The sequence below is a fragment of the Pinus tabuliformis genome, chromosome X (assembly GCF_031772625.1).
Source record: "Pinus tabuliformis cultivar Carrire ecotype Pingquan chromosome X, CPIR1, whole genome shotgun sequence".
NCBI classification, from domain to species: domain Eukaryota; kingdom Viridiplantae; phylum Streptophyta; class Pinopsida; order Pinales; family Pinaceae; genus Pinus; species Pinus tabuliformis.
Window position 1 is genome coordinate 607,081,556 of NC_142308.1, and position 16,150 is coordinate 607,097,705.

At 36.5% G+C, this 16,150-nt stretch overlaps 1 protein-coding gene and 1 pseudogene across 1 annotated transcript; both read right to left on the minus strand.

Annotated features, from left to right (window-relative positions):
• Positions 1 to 7,096: 7,096 nt before the first annotated feature.
• LOC149141504 (pentatricopeptide repeat-containing protein At2g22070 pseudogene) lies at positions 7,097 to 7,807 on the minus strand (annotated as a pseudogene).
• A 114-nt stretch (positions 7,808 to 7,921) lies between these two features.
• On the minus strand, positions 7,922 to 15,346 carry LOC149141505 (pentatricopeptide repeat-containing protein At4g39530-like). The gene is made up of 4 exons (XM_089451254.1): positions 14,968 to 15,346; positions 8,741 to 9,301; positions 8,206 to 8,606; positions 7,922 to 8,113 (listed from the first exon to the last, which is right to left on the minus strand). The coding sequence occupies exons 1-4, from the start codon at positions 15,344 to 15,346 to the stop codon at positions 7,922 to 7,924; spliced, it is 1,533 nt and encodes a 510-aa protein (XP_089307380.1).
• Between the last annotated feature and the right edge of the window lie 804 nt (positions 15,347 to 16,150).

Here is a 16,150-nt window from a genome sequence, read left to right on the forward strand (position 1 = left end):
GATGAACCATTAGCTTATGAAAAATTCCTTCAGTACATAGATTACAACATGCAGCAAGTAGAAGATATAATCCACAAATGTTATCTGCGTGTCCTCTGATATAATCCTTGAAGCTAAAGGCAATCAATGGTGAAACAATTTTCATCAACATGGATGCAAAAGATTTCAAATCCTCTTAGAAAATTTAACTTGTATCACCACTCTCCTGTTAGCACTCCTGCTATAAATGATTCTTCCATATACCCTTCCCGTTTCAACAAAACTGGCAGTAGCAGGCTTTAGTAAAAAAGATTCTTGGATAGAGCAATACACATCGCAGTATAAAACCTCTTCCTGGTCATCATGGCAACAATTGCCATCTTATCTCAGGCAGCCTTTCACTCAGCATACTTAAATACATTAATCATGACACAACCAACAATCTTACTATAGTCAATGGCATCATTATGAGCTCAACATAGCCATGGAAAGTTAAACATCAATTTATTAATGAACCCTTGAACAGTGACAAGCACAAACTCGCTACAACAAAAGTCTAAAGATCAATTTAGAATGGGGCTCGGGTTTTGTTTCAAAATATTCGATTTTATGCCACGGCTTCAATAATGCCACAGAATTTAGAATTAACTCAGGATTTGCTTCAGGTCTTCTAGGGCTTACAAACCCGAAGCCCAAAATTTCATCAGACTTGACATGTGCAAATTTATCCTGCTGTAGTCAATATTGGATGCCATCATATCATTTCAAACCTCTCATTGATCACCTGGAATTTGTTGCATAGATAGTGAACAAGAGTTTGACTTTGTGTCAATTGTAGGTCTTTTCTCCACGTATCATAAGAGATCCTCAAACCTCCCTCAGAGGCAGGCCTAAACAAGCCCTCTGTAATCTACACATTTAGATCCTCAGATGAACCATTAGCTTATGAAAAATTCCCTCAGTACATAGATTACAACATGCAACAAGTAGAAGATATAATCCACAAATGTTATCTGCGTGTCCTCTGATATAATCCTTGAAGCTAAAGGCAATCAATGGTGAAACAATTTTCATCAACAGGGATGCAAAAGATTTCAAATCATCGTAGACAATTTAACTTGTAGTTGTTATATATGTGATGGCAAGCTATCTTATTATAGTGGAATACCTGATATGATTGATATGATCAAAGTCAAACAGTTGACTTTGCTCATGTCCATCAAAAATCAGTTGATAGTTTTCATTTAAAAATATTTATGCATTGTTCACTCTTTGCATGCCTTTATTTGGAAATAGTCAAATATGCACATCATATAAACATTCAGTCCATTACCTTGAGATTAACAAAATCCATTGCATGAAACACTTAACTATAACAAGCTATACATTTTTATTTGCTAGGACACCCACGTTAGCTTACTTTATTCCTCAAAAATAGGTGGGTTCCTTGTTGTCATTAAATGGGACAAGAAAAAAAATTCTTAACAATTGTAGGGTGTACAGAAATTCCAACATATCCTAGAATGTATTCATGGATTCGAATCCAAATAGCAATAGGAAAATATTACAATGTGCCCACATATCCAAGAATGTATCCAAAGGTCAGTACTCTAAAAAAGGCATTAGGCCTTTTTGAGTCATAATTCAACTTTTATTTTTGGGACTCAAGTAGTTGTTGAGGCAAAAAATGATTCAATTATGGTGTTGCAGGGTTTTGATGTTATCAAAGCACACAGCAATCGAAAAATCTTTCCTTGCTCCACTGTTGGCCCTAGAGGCACCTGGAGATGTCATTTCTTGGATCAGGTGACCAGGTTCTTCCCAGTTGCAAAATTGGACAAATTCCAGTGAAGTGAACTGAGAGTTTAAACTTCACCCCACATTTGGATTTGTTTGTCTATATTATTACAGAGGTGATTATGCTTTGTGGACTGCCTTTTTGGTCTTCCTTGTTAGACTATTTTACTACATTCCTGGTGAGTCACAAGAACTCAAATGCCATCCTATTTTACTTACTTGGTCGTTCTTTCCTACACAGTATATTGAGTTTAATTGCATGACATAACTGTAGTGTTTGACAAACTTAATTTGTTTGGAACAGGGGAATTGGAACTGCCATTTTTATTTGTGTTACTGGTGATTATTGCTTCTTATCAAGCCATGAACCTGAGGCAAGTTGTTGTTTACCTTAACAAATGATTGAATTGGTGTTTGGAAATGTGGATGGTAGTTTATGGGATGTTGTTGGTTTGCAGAGGAACCCAAGCTAGAATTGTCATTTCCATAGCGGCTTCTGCATACTTGATCTATCAACACGTCACCAGGACAGGGGGTATTAAAAAGGCTTTTGATCAGGGAGTTGTTGTACCCACCATTGCTGCTGCTTGCCATTCATATTCCTCGTTAAAGGGTATATATTTTAATTTAACCAGGTGTCAGGCCTAAACAGTGCCATATTTGTAAAGCCATCTTGACTCCCTACTTAAAATTTTCAAATTATTATTGTGGAAAATAGTACATGTAAGGTGGTGTGTAATAAAGATCTAGTATATAAATAAGTCCAACAAGCTACATGATTGACTCCTTGGGAGCCTTGTCTTCTTGGACAATCATGTCAATTTGGATTGCATGAGAGATTGGTTGAGAAAAATAGATCTTCTCTTTCTGGATATGTTTGAACCTCCTTTGTCCTTTGCAAGGGTAGCTGGTTGGTTGACTTGTTGAAAGCACTATTTTTGTCCATGGAGACAAAAACTGTATGAATAATATTTTAAAGAACACAAGGTTTTTTTCACTCAGCATACTTAAGTGCATTAATCGTGACACAACCAACAACCTTACTATAGTCAATGGCATCATTATGAGCTCAACATAGCCATGGCAAGTTAAACATGAGTTTGTTAATGAACCCTTGAACAACAACGAGCACAAACTCGCTACAACAAAAGTCTAAAGATCGATTTAGAATGGGGCTCAGGTTTTGTTTCAAAGTATTCGATTTTATGCCACGGCTTCAATAATGCCACAGAATTTAGAATTAACTCAAGATTTGCTTCAGATCTTCTAGGGCTTACAAACCCGAAGCCCAAAATTTCATCAGACTTGACATGTGCAAATTTATCCTGCTGTAGTCAATATTGGATGCCATCATATCATTTCAAACCTCTCATTGATCACCTGGAATTTGTTGCATAGATAGTGGACAAGCGTTTGACTTTGTGTCAATTGTAGGTCTTTTCTCCAAGTATCATAAGAGATCCTCAGACTTCCCTCAGAGGTAGGCCTAAACAAGCCCTCTGTAATCTACACATTTAGATCCTCAGATGAACCATTAGCTTATGAAAAATTCCTTCAGTACATAGATTACAACATGCAGCAAGTAGAAGATATAATCCACAAATGTTATCTGCGTGTCCTCTGATATAATCCTTGAACCTAAAGGCAATCAATGGTGAAACAATTTTCATCAACAGGGATGCAAAAGATTTCAAATCCTCTTAGACAATTTAACTTGTAGTTGTCATATATGTGATGGCAAGCTATCTTATTATAGTGGAATACCTGATATGATTGATATGATCAAAGTCAAACAGTTGACTTTGCTCATGTCCATCAAAAATCAGTTGATAGTTTTCATTTAAAAATATTTCTGCATTGTTCACTCTTTGCATACCTTTATTTGGAAATAGTCAACTATGCACATCATATAAACATTCACTCCATTACCTTGAGATTAACAAAATCCATTACAAGAAACACTTAACTATAACAAGCTATACATTTTTATTTGCTAGGACACCCACATTAGCTTACTTAATTCCTCAAAAACAGGTGGGTTCCTTGTTGTCATTAAATGGGACAAGAAAAAACATTCTTAACAGTTGTAGGGTGTACAACAATTCCAACATATCCTAGAATGTATTCATGGATTCAAATCCAAATAGCAGTAGGAAAATATTACAATGTGCCCACATATCCAAGAATGTATCCAAAGGTGAGTACTCTAAAAAAGGCATTAGGCTTTTTTGAGTCATAATTCAACTTTTATTTTTGGGACTCAAGTAGTTGTTGAGGCAAAAAATGATTCAATTATGGTGTTGCAGGGTTTTGATGTTATCAAAGCACACAGCCATCGACAAATCTTTCCTTGCTCCACTGTTGGCCCTAGAGGCACCTGGAGATGTCATTTCTTGGATCAGGTGACCAGGTTCTTCCCAGTTGCAAAATTAGACAAATTCCATTGAAGTGAACTGAGAGTTTAAACTTCGCCCCACATTTGGATTTGTTTGTCTACATTATTACAGAGGTGATTATGGTTTGTGGACTGCCTTTTTGGTCTTCCCTGTTAGACTATTTTACTACATTCGTGGCGAGTCACAAGAACTCAAATGCCATCCTATTTTACTTACTTGGTCGTTCTTTCCTGCACAGTATATTGAGTTGAATTTCATGACATAATTGTAGTGTTTGACAAACTTAATTTGTTGGGAACAGGGGAATTGGAACTGCCATTTTTATTTGTTACTGGTGATTATTGCTCCTTATCAAGCCATGAACCTGAGGCAAGTTGTTGTTATCCTTAACAAATGATTGGATTGGTGTTTGGAAATGTGGATGGTAGTTTATGGGATGTTGTTGGTTTGCAGAGGAACTCAAGCTGGAATGGTCATTTCCATAGCGGCTTCTGCATACTTGATCTATCAACATGTCACCAGGACAGGGGATATTAAAAAGGCTTTTGATCAGGGAGTTGTTGTCCCCACCATTGCTGTTGCGTGCCTTATCTGTGTGCCGTTCATATTCCTCGTTAAAGGGTATATATTTTAATTTAACCAGGTGTCAGGCCTAAACAGTGCCATATTTGTAAAGCCATCTTGACTCCCTACTTAAAATTTTCAAATTATTATTGTGGAAAATAGTACATGTAAGGTGTTGTGTAATAAAGATCTAGTATATAAATAAGTCCAACAAGCTGCATGATTGACTCCTTGGGAGCCGTGTCTTCTTGGCAAATCATGTCAATTTGGATTGCATGAGAGATTGGTTGAGAAAATTAGATCTGCTCTTTCTAGATATGTTTGAACCTCCTCTGTCCTTTGCAAGGGTAGCCGGTTGGCTGACTTGTTGAAAGCACTATTTTTGTCCATGGAGACAAAAACTGTATGAATAATATTTTAAAGAACACAAGGTTTTTTCAGTGGTCAAACCATGCCTTTTATTCAAAGTTGCAGATACCATACATGCATTTATATTCCTTTGCTTTTAAAAAATAAAGGATCCTCTATATTATGAGAGTATACTGAGTTGGAGGGTTTTAAAATTCAAGTTAAATAACTTATTTCTTTGCCTTTTATGCATGTGAGGCATGATCACACAAAGTTATCCATTATTCACAGTTCTGAAATATTGTGGAGCTCCTGTGCACAGTATTTATTTTCAATTTTTTGATATTTTCTATCTGTTTTCTGCCAATTTTTTTATGTCGCTTAATCTGGCATCCTTACTATTTTGATGCCAAATTTGTTACTGGATACAGAATATACTTTCAGTCTGCTAATTTTGATATTTTTAATCCGTTATTCGATCCGATTACAACACATTCTATTTTCAATCCATTATATGATATTGTTGCTCCAGTGCACCTTCTGTCTTCTTAAAACAAGATAATACCACGGATTATATAACTCGCAATAAGTCGAGATATGCAGGCTGTTTAAGGCAATATCCCATTTTTTTTTCCGAGCCTTCTGTCTTCTTAGAACAAGATAATACCACGGATTATATAACTCACAATTGTCAAGATATGCAGGCTGTTTTAGGCAAATATAACTCACAATTGTCAAGATATGCAGGCTGTTTTAGGCAATATCCCATTTTTGTTTCTAAGCCTCTGTGACTTCAATTCTAAATGAGTTTCCATATAAAACAAGTAATTTTTTCTTTCTTTATTGAGAAAGAACATATGTTAAGTTTCTATATAATATTATGGTGAAGTTAAATATTGAATTAGTATAAAGATAATTTGTTTATGATATAAGGATCTATTTTCTTATAGTAATTGGATTATTATTAGTTTTTACTGAGGTAAGACTTTGCAATATAAAAAGTGACTTTACAATATAAAAAGCTTATTGACTTATTGAACAATGTAATTATGCAATGTTTAATTTTGAAAAACAAATAATTATTATTAGTTTTTACTGAGATAAGATTCGAGTATTTTTTTTGTTTATTGATTTATTGACCAATGTAATTTATAATGTTTAACTTTGAAAAACAAATATTTATATTTCAATATTATTAAAAATAATAATAATTTTTAAACATTTAATTGGACCATAATTTAAAGGTCTTATTCTTCTAGGGTACTTGATATTTTACTAGCTTAAAATTATAATTAAATTAAATCAAAACTTGATTCTGAAATAATATAAAATTAGTATAAACCTGACTTACAATGATGGGGGCTTACATAAACAATGTCGCGCCGTTCCAAAGTTGGGATTTATCAATGTTTGACATTAATCAACATGCCATTTGTTCCCTTCCATTTAAAAGTTCAACTTGGTTTCCTGATCAAGAAATATCGATTGCATCCCTCCTTCTTAGCAACTCAATAATGATAAATGACTGAATTAACACTTCAACATATAAAAAGCAGAATTGTGAAAAAACATATGTTTTGTAATGTTGCTTCTCACCCATGCTTTTGTTCTCTTTAGAAAGTGATGTTCCTAACATCTATCCAAAGGGAAATTTTGACAATTTGCCAAACTGGTGCAGCTATAAAGACAACCAAAAATGTTAGAAATGAGTACTATAAAAGAAAGTGTCTTATGTGTCATGCAACAAGATCAGAACCGTCTTGTCAATAATCAAGCTTAACATACTAAATTTTTAACGCATCCATTCATGCTATCAAAGCAATGCAGAATCTTGTATGAAACTTACCAGAGGTGAGCTTGCTCCACATGAAGAAGCTACGAGACAATTGACATATTCTCAGCATGTTTCTCCTTATTTCCACGTGTCACAAGAAGCAACTTCTAGACCAATAGAGGATAGTATAGAGAAGCATTCAACCCACTCCCAAATAGTGCTCAAACTTCATCTTGTATTACCAATAATCCTGACAAGAGCACGTTCCATTCCTAAAATGGTGAAAACGTATAGCGTCCCTTACTACAATTTCACGTCCAACAATCTTAGAAATAAACTTGACAGCATTATGACAGTCACCACATACACGAAGGTTCTTTATTATTCGAATAGGGGCCCCCGGAGGTGTGCTCATAAGCCCAAATGCAATGACTAGCTTCTCACTGTGATGGTAGAGGACATGTTCCTTATGTTCATCCTCCATATCATGGAGGACAAAGTTTTTGTTCGGTACATAACCCGCCTCCTCCATTGGCCCGGCCAATGTATTCAACATTGCATGAACTTCCTCTATTTGTGGGTGTGATCTATCTGCTGACATGAATGCATGTACTCTATTCTTGACCTCAATCCAGCTGAACCCTGGCTTCTTTTTAGCGTCTCTGTCTTTCATCATTTTTCTAACCTTGGCTGCATCATCCCACCTGCCAGCTGCAGAATAGATATTTGAAAGTAGCACATATTCCGAAGTATTTTTCGGCTCCAAATCGAAAAGAAATTGTGCGACACGCTTTCCTATTTCCATATTGCCGTGAACTCTGTAAGCACTGAGTAGTACCACCCAGATACTGACATAAGGTTCAAATGGCATCTTATTGATGAAATCTTCTGCCTCGTCTAGACGACCAGCACGACTAAGAAGGTCAATCATGCAAGCATGATGATCCATTCTTGGTGTGATGTTATGTTCATGCCTCATGGAATGAAAGTAATAATGTCCTCAATCTACTAGACCTATATGGCTGCAAGTAGAGAGAAACCAAGGAAGGTTATGGCATCTAGACTAATGCCTGTCAGTAGCATTTTGCTCAAAAAGTTTCAAGGTTTCCACCCCATCCCCATGCTGAGCATGACCAACAATCATTTCATTCCATGAGACAACATCACACTCAATCATTTTCTCGAAAACTTTCCGTGCATCTTTTATGCCTCCAAATTTGGCATACATAGTAACTAGGGCGTTGACCATAGACATCTAGACATGGGTGACTCAAACCCCATACAGAGAATGTGGGCATGGATGTGTCTTCCATGCTCAAGCACTGCTAGGTTGGTACACGCACTAACAATGCTAGCAAAAGTTGCCTCATTTGGCTTCAAACCAGTGTGTTGCATTTGACAAAAGAGTTTTAGAGCCTCTTCACTATACCCATGCTGCACATACCCTGCAATCATTGCATTGCAAGAGATCACATATTGTTCATGAATTTTGTCTAACACTTGACGGGCATATTGTGGGCTGCCAGATTTAGCATACATGTCTACAAGAGCACTTCCAACAAACATATTTGAGTCAAAACCAGTCTGGATAATGTGGCCGTGAAGTTGTTTACCTTCTTCAAAAGTAGGTAAGCTGCAACTTACAGTGAGAATGCTTGCATAAGTGAATTGATTCAGTTTCACACCTATCTGTTTCATTTGGAAACTAACCTTTAAGGCCTCTTGATAATGGTCATTATGTGCATATCCTGCAATAATTTCATTCCATGAGATTAAGTCTCCTGCATTTTATCAAACACACATAGTGCATCTTCTATGGTTTGAGTTTTGGCATACATTGTAACAATAGCATTGCACATAGAAAATTGGGACTGGAATCCACTTTTGATAATGTACGCATGGACCTGTCTGCCAAACCTCAAATCAATGAGAACAACACACGCATTGACGACACTGACAAATGTCAACTCATTTGGCTTCATACCGGTCTGGTGAATTTCATTAAAAAACCTTGTGGCCTCGTCCGCTTGCCCATTTTGGGCATATCTTGCAACCATGGTAGTCCAAGAAACATTGTTTCGAACCGGCATTAAATAAAACATTTGGCGTGCACCATCTACTCTCCCACATTTGGCATACATATCAACAAGAGCAGTCCCAACAAATACATTTGACTCAAATCCGAGCTTAACAACCTGTCCATGAATTTTCCTCCCATATCCCAAATCCACCATGCTTGCACATGCACTTACAACGCTGGCTAAGGTGAACTCATCAGGTTTTGTGCCCATCCATTGCATCTGGCCATATAAATCCATGGCTTCAACCTGATCACCACATCGGGCATATGCCGCAATCATTGCATTCCAGGAAACTATGCTACGTTCATGCATTTTGTCAAACAGACATCGTGCATTTTCCACATACCCACATTTTGCATAGCCTGTAAGAACCGTAGTCCATGAACAGACATCTCATTCAGGGATTGTGTCAAACACTTGGCATGCATCCTTATTTGGGGACAAGAACACAGGTCCTTGAGCTGCGGCCATGGTTTTAATACCAATCCACTTTTGACTTCTTCCTTGCTTGGTAGCAATTTACAGAAAACTCTGTACCCCAACAACTAGTAAGCTCGAAACTTGTTCATATCAGACACTAATATATCCAGGGTTTTCAAATGGGCATCTCTAAAATTTTGGAAAAGAAATTTAAGCATTTGGCAAGTTTTGGCCTACTACTCATAAACATCAATCCAAAAAAGGAGTATGTGTTGTAGTATTCGTAAATGAGTAAACATTCAAATTTAGTTTTATATGAAAAAAGATTTAGTATGCATAATGAAACATTAAACTAAAATAATAATAATAAAACAATTTAATTGACATCTCATATGAACTTAGTAGTGAAAAATGTCATTTTAATAGAGTTTTGGCAAGTTAAGGAATTTGTGCATCCCTATATCTACGAAAATGTCACCGAGAGTTGAATTGGGATATTAAAAACACATTTGAGGTTTTATCCAAAAGAAAGTTCATGACATCTCATATGAAGTTAGTAGTGAAAAATGTCATTTTAATAGAGTTCTGGCAAGTTAAGGAATTTGTGCATCCCTGTATTTACGAAAATTTCACATTTGAGGTTTTATCCAAAAGAAAGTTCATAACATCTCATATGAAGTTAGTAGTGAAAATTGTCATTTTAATAGAGTTCTGGCAAGTTAAGGAATTTGTGCATCCTTATATTTATGAAAATTTCACCAGAGAGTTTGATTTCAGCAAGGAGTTTGATGGCTTTCACTTGTATTTTTCGAAACACCTAGTTGACAGAACCATGTAGTAGGAAAAGGACATTTAATTTTTACTTTCATGATGGTTTGTGACAGCTAGCAACCTTGTGTGCCCTCTTTAAAAGTGAAAATTCGTTCTTAAATATGTAACATATGGAAAAACAAAATCTCCAAATACAAAAAGAAACTTAAAATAATGTACAAAAATATGTTCACATAAACAACAACTGTTACATGAATAATGGATAACCTCTATATAACATTAACTATAACTCATTATCATCCACCCTTGCTTTCAAGAATGTCCATTCACATGTTTCTATTCTTCCACACGCTACTATTACTTATCCATATTCAAAACACACATAACTAATAGTTTCAAGTGTAACTCAATATCATCCACCTTTGCGTTCAACAATGTCCATTCACATGTCACTATTTTTCTACACACTATTATTTATAAAGTATTTATATTCAGCGTACACATAACTAACAATCTCAATTGCAACTCTTTATCATCCACCCTTGCTTTCAACAATGCCCATTCACATGTTCCTATTCTTCCACACTTTATGCCTTACGGCGTTTCCTTTGCAACATCAGGTGCAAATGCTAGTCTTAGCAACAATTAAAGCTTTGTAACCATATTCTTGATAGCATAAAGAAGGCCAAACTAGTTAAAATAAAAAGAAAAATATTCTTGACCTAGTGAAGACCGCAGGGAATTTTAGTGACAAACTAAGTCATTTGAGTTGTTAGTGTCAGTCTTTTCAGCCTTCCTACAGTGATCAAATATGCTCTTACAAAGTGGTCTCAGAGTTTCCAAGTCAAATTTTGTCATTTCAGTGAGTCTTCAAGCAAAATTTGGTCACTAGCCATTAGGTCTAGGGTTTGCCCAAATGTCAGTCTATGTCACTATTCAGCTGCGTCTATCATCATTCATAGGGTTGTCATTATCATGTCAGCGTCTAATGAGTCATTCCACACCTTGTCCATGCTTCAGTTGCCACCCAGGCAAGGTCATTTCCCTCTCCTAGGGTTTTGAAGGCAATTTCTCTTGGACGGTCAAATTACCGGCAAAACTTGTTTCCTGATGTTCATACACCTTCCCCTATCCTTAAAGTACCTTATCAAACACTCCCCATCCCTTAGATCCGCCAAATTCCTCATTTTTGTACAAACCCTAGTTTCTAGCTACAACCTGGCAATTTTCTAGGTTGGGCCTGTGTTTTGCTCTTTTAGACCCCTTCCCCTCACTCAATCACTGAGATTCCACTTTCCCCTGCTTCCTAACATCCCTCCCCACTCCCACAAATTTCCCCAAGAATTTAGAAGACCCCTATCCCCTTCATCTCGCTCCATTTCGACAAAATTCCTTGCTTCACACATCGGGACAAGTCGCACTCAAATGATGTTCCAGAGAAATAAAATATGAATTTTGGAAATCTGAAAGAGGTTTTTGTCCATAACATGCCAAAGAAGAAAAACCTCTTTCACTTTTTACACAGGTGTCATGGTTTGAGAGAAATGTCAAAAATACCGGCGAGAACGAAGGTGCTCCAAGGACAGTTGGCCAAAGCACAAAAACGAAGGAAAACGCCCGATCCACTCCAAACTTTGGCCAAAGCCTCTTTGACTGAGCATGGTACTTGATTGGGGACTCCCAGCCCAAATTTCAAGAAATTTGGAGAAAATTTTGTCATTTGTGAATTTTTTGTGCAATTTACAGGTTTTGGCCATTGGAATGGTCGCGCCCCGCGCGCGACCATTTTGGAGGACTGCTCGGAATTTTGAAAACTTGGCATTTTTGGAAAGGGCATGCAAAGAGAAAAATTACCAATACTTGGGAGAAGCCTGATTTTGAGATTTGAGCCTCCAAAAGCTCAAAATACATCAAAAAAATGACTTTCTGCACACTTTTTTAGTTGCAGAAAGTGACCTTGGGAGAAATGGTTTTTGAGGGGTCAAATCAACACCAAATTCAGAAATTCCACTTGGGATGGAAAGTAGACAGGCCAAGCTTTCCAATGAGAAATCTTGCACCTGATTTGGACCAGTGGAACCCACTCAAAAACAGCTGTGAAGGGGCGCGACCAGAACTTCCAGATTTGCCAGAATTCACATTTTTGGTCAAAAAACACTGTTTTGACTATGGTTGACTATTTTTACTTGTAGATGATGGATAAATGTAATATTTTCATGGCACTTTGGTAGATTTTATCTTTCTTTACCCTTCTAGAAGCTTCCATGATGTAAAAAGTGAAAAATTAATGCATGGATGAGTTAGCTAAGTAATAGAGGCAAGTTGTTTGGCTGCCTATTTTCTAGTTCTTAGTTTAGAATTTGTTCAAACTGCTCCTAGAAAGCTGAGCTCGACCCCTAGAGGTGGGGAAAGGAGTTAGATGGTCTATATGGTCTATATTATGCTCTCTCCTTCTCATTTTGATGGTTGGACTCTTGTGTAAGGAAGCTTTATTGTATATTGTGCATCTATTTCTGCAATTGAAGGCAAGGAAAGCCAGGGTTTTACAGACATCTTTGAGGATTCTTGTGGATCTGATTGTTGATGGTGTGTTCTATACATGTTCTTGTAAGTTTGTTTATGTGTTTCACATCTCTCTTATGCTTCTAAATTGGACAGATGAAGTGGTAAAGTTTGAACTCATGTTTTGACATGCTCAGCTTTTTAGTTTGTTCAATTTTAATGTTTTCTACTGTCTAGAGAGGATTCGAATTGTGTGTTTGCCCTCTTTAGCTTCTCCTCTATCGTCTCTGATCATCCATCTCAAATTAAGGCATCAGCACTCATTCCTACCTTGCCCCTTAGATCCCCCTGTGAAAACTGTGCTCAATCCCCGCACCTTGAATTGCACTTCCACTAATTGCCACCAAAAACCCCAAAAAATCATTAAATCAACCCCCTTATCAATTTACTAGCCTAAAATCTTTATTATTAATTGGTCAGCCTAATCATATTGAAAGATCTATCGAATCTGACCCGAGAGAGCCTTCTCATACCTCGTAGGGCTAGCTACGAGGTGAAATGGTTTGATGTAGCCTTGAGAGTTTGTCTATCTCAGCCTAGGTGAATTCCAAGCGCTAACATGAGTGTTAAAGAGTTATTTTGTTTATGAAGTTTAACGTTCCATTTTCCCATTCATATTAAAAAAATATTCATATTACCCCCAATTGTTTTCAACAATCATATGGGATTTCCCCCATGCAAATTATTTTGCAACTCGCTTATCAACATGTATATAAAATGTGGTAGCTTAATAGACACTCACAAAGCTTTCGACGAAATCCTTCTTTGAGAGATGTCATTAGGGAATATGGTTATTACAACTTATGCTAGGAATGGATTGCTCATGAGGCCATGGATTTCTTCTATTAAATGAATTTAACAAACACCCAACCTAATCGGTTCACCATTTCGAGTGTTATCTCAACAATTTCAAACTTGGGATCTCTAGCATAGGTTGGAGATCCATCAAGAGATAATTAGTAGTGGATTTTAGTTCGATGTTGTCACGATGTTGTTGTGATGGATGCTCTGAAAGTTTTGTATCCAAAATGTGGGAACATAGAGATTAAATGTGCATTGTTTTACAAAATGCCTCAGTGAGATGATGTTTTTTGGATAGTTATGATGGTACAATATGCACATGATGGGTTGGAGGGGCATTGAATATTTTCAAACAAATCCAATTGGGGGGTTGAGAGTCGAGACTAAGCTTAAAAAAAAATTATGTTGTTCTCTCAGCTTGTGCCAACCTGACATATTTAGAGCAGGGTATAAACATACATAGAGAATTGACTTCAAATGGATTTTAGTTTGATATGGTCATGGAGAGTTCCCTTGTAGTCATTGAAGTAGGTCTTTTGTTGGCTTAACATTTTAATAGAGGTAGACCCTGGGTTCGAACACAAGGTGCCAACAAAATAGCCTATCGTAATCTAGCATTACACTGCCATTTTCACCTCACTTACTGAGAAAGAGAAGTGTCTCACCCGAGGCATGTGGAGACTCAAAAAAATAAGGGATCATGATATGGAATCAAAGAACACCGCAATAGATATTCCATCTCATCGCCTTGGATTACTTTGAGCTCCAATGCACCTATTCTTCTTTGGCATCCCTTGCAACCTCCATCGTGACTACCCTCTTGTGTGCTTATCTTTCTTTGGTGATCTTTGTAAAAAAAATTGTAACTTCCTTTTCATTTCCTTTGCTCTCTTTTTCCCAATCATCCTCGACGTTTGGTTGTTTCGGCCATTTATCTCCTTTTTACTGCAATCTCTTATGCAACCATTTTTTGTCCAAAAACTTGACCAAAATTTGCCAAAATTGTTTACCCTAAAAATTAAGGACCCAATACGCCTTGACCATAATCTATTAACTCGTCCTTGAGTCAACCTGTTGCTAACACTTCTGATTTTTCTTGTTATTGTGCCACTTCTTCTTCTACTTGCTGTTGTGACATATTTGTTTATACCTCTCCTTCTTTTATTATTGGTTGTGTTGTTGGCCCACTTCCAAACAAAGGACCAAACTCAGGCATTGACTGTATAACATTCGCTCTAAACCATGAATATTCATTTATAGTAGACTTCCAAGAAGCCAAAACAAAAGTAGCCTGATCAAGAAATTGAGTAGTTTTCTCGATAGTAGGGTGCTCTATTCATGCACTTATCACGGTTTTCCATTGACTATCTGTGTCAGAGTTGAGTTGTCACAACTTGATAAAGTTATTTTGGGCAAGGCGATCCAAGATCTCGCAACACATATTTTGAGGCGTACAAGTCCTCTTACAACTAACGAATTTGTTTTTCCAGCGCATCAACACAAGCAAATAATTCCTGTTGCTGGTCAGAATCTTCAGTAACTAAGGCTTGATTAAAAAATTGTTGTGCTTGATGACGCAACTTATATAATGGTTGGTTCTTCTTTGAAAGCAGTTTGGCCCAGTCTTGAACTTGCCTAAAGACTTCTTGTGCATCCTCAATAAGACGATGAAGAGATTCTTGAAGTGAAACACCATTAACTATTTTCAGCTCAATCTCAGCATTGTATTGAGTGGCAGGGTCTAGAAGCGCCAGGTGAGAAGTTGTAACAAATTTACCCAACTCTCGATTGTTAGTAACAAGTTTAGTACAAACGAATCCAATGTGATCACAACATTCAGAAAGGGAACACATGGAAAACTCCTCTGGTGCATCAAGAATAACATCAATGATGGTTATCCATAATTTCTAAAATTTACCCTAATATCTTCAACTTGGCATTGTAATTCTTCTTTTTCATGGAGAAACTGATCCTGACCGACTTTTGGGGATTCATCCTGATTTGTTTGTAATGAATGGATAATTTCGACCTAATGAAGTGGGATAAAATTAATGATATTTGTTTCATACTTTTTAGCTTATTTTGTTATCATTTTTCCTATTTAAGAAGAGGCATTCATAGTTATACACAATGGAGAAAAACTGAAGACTATTATTTTCTGAGATAATTGAAGATAGAACTTTGTTTCATGATTTCTTTATGCTTGCTAGAGTGAATGAGTTGTTGTAGCTGAGTGTTTTAACAATGTACCAGTAAGCGTGGAGGGCCACCATACCAAGCTAAGTACACTTTGTTTTAGAATAATGTTCATAATCGTGCATATGCTAGTTTAATTCTTTATGTTCATCATATTTAAATATTGTAAATATTTGCAGATGTTTTTAATATGAATTCATTTTATAGTCGTGTTTTAAATAAAGATTTCTTTCCTTTCAACAATTAGTTTGAATGTGGAAGGACAACCATGACTCTTAGAAAAAAGACTCTTCTCCATGAGCTAGCACTAAACTAAAACAAGTTTCACTTTCTCAAATGATTTTCTAGACTAAATTCATGTTCTTTCATTTTACATTCTCTCATACTTTCTTAAATGTTTGACAATGTTATTATAGAAAAATTGTGGAAGGACAACATGGAATCTTAGAAAAGAGCCTCTT

Excerpts from the sequence above, each read along its gene's own strand:
- LOC149141505 (XM_089451254.1), bottom strand. The coding sequence starts at position 15,346 with ATGTGTTCCCTTTCTGAATGTTGTGATCACATTGGATTCGTTTGTACT. Across the intron at positions 8,607-8,740 it reads CCATGCGTACATTATCAAAA|GATATGCACATAATGACCAT; the intron begins GTGGATTCCAGT and ends AAATTATTGCAG. Across the intron at positions 8,114-8,205 it reads AGGCAACTTTTGCTAGCATT|ATGTCTATGGTCAACGCCCT; the intron begins GTTAGTGCGTGT and ends ACCCATGTCTAG.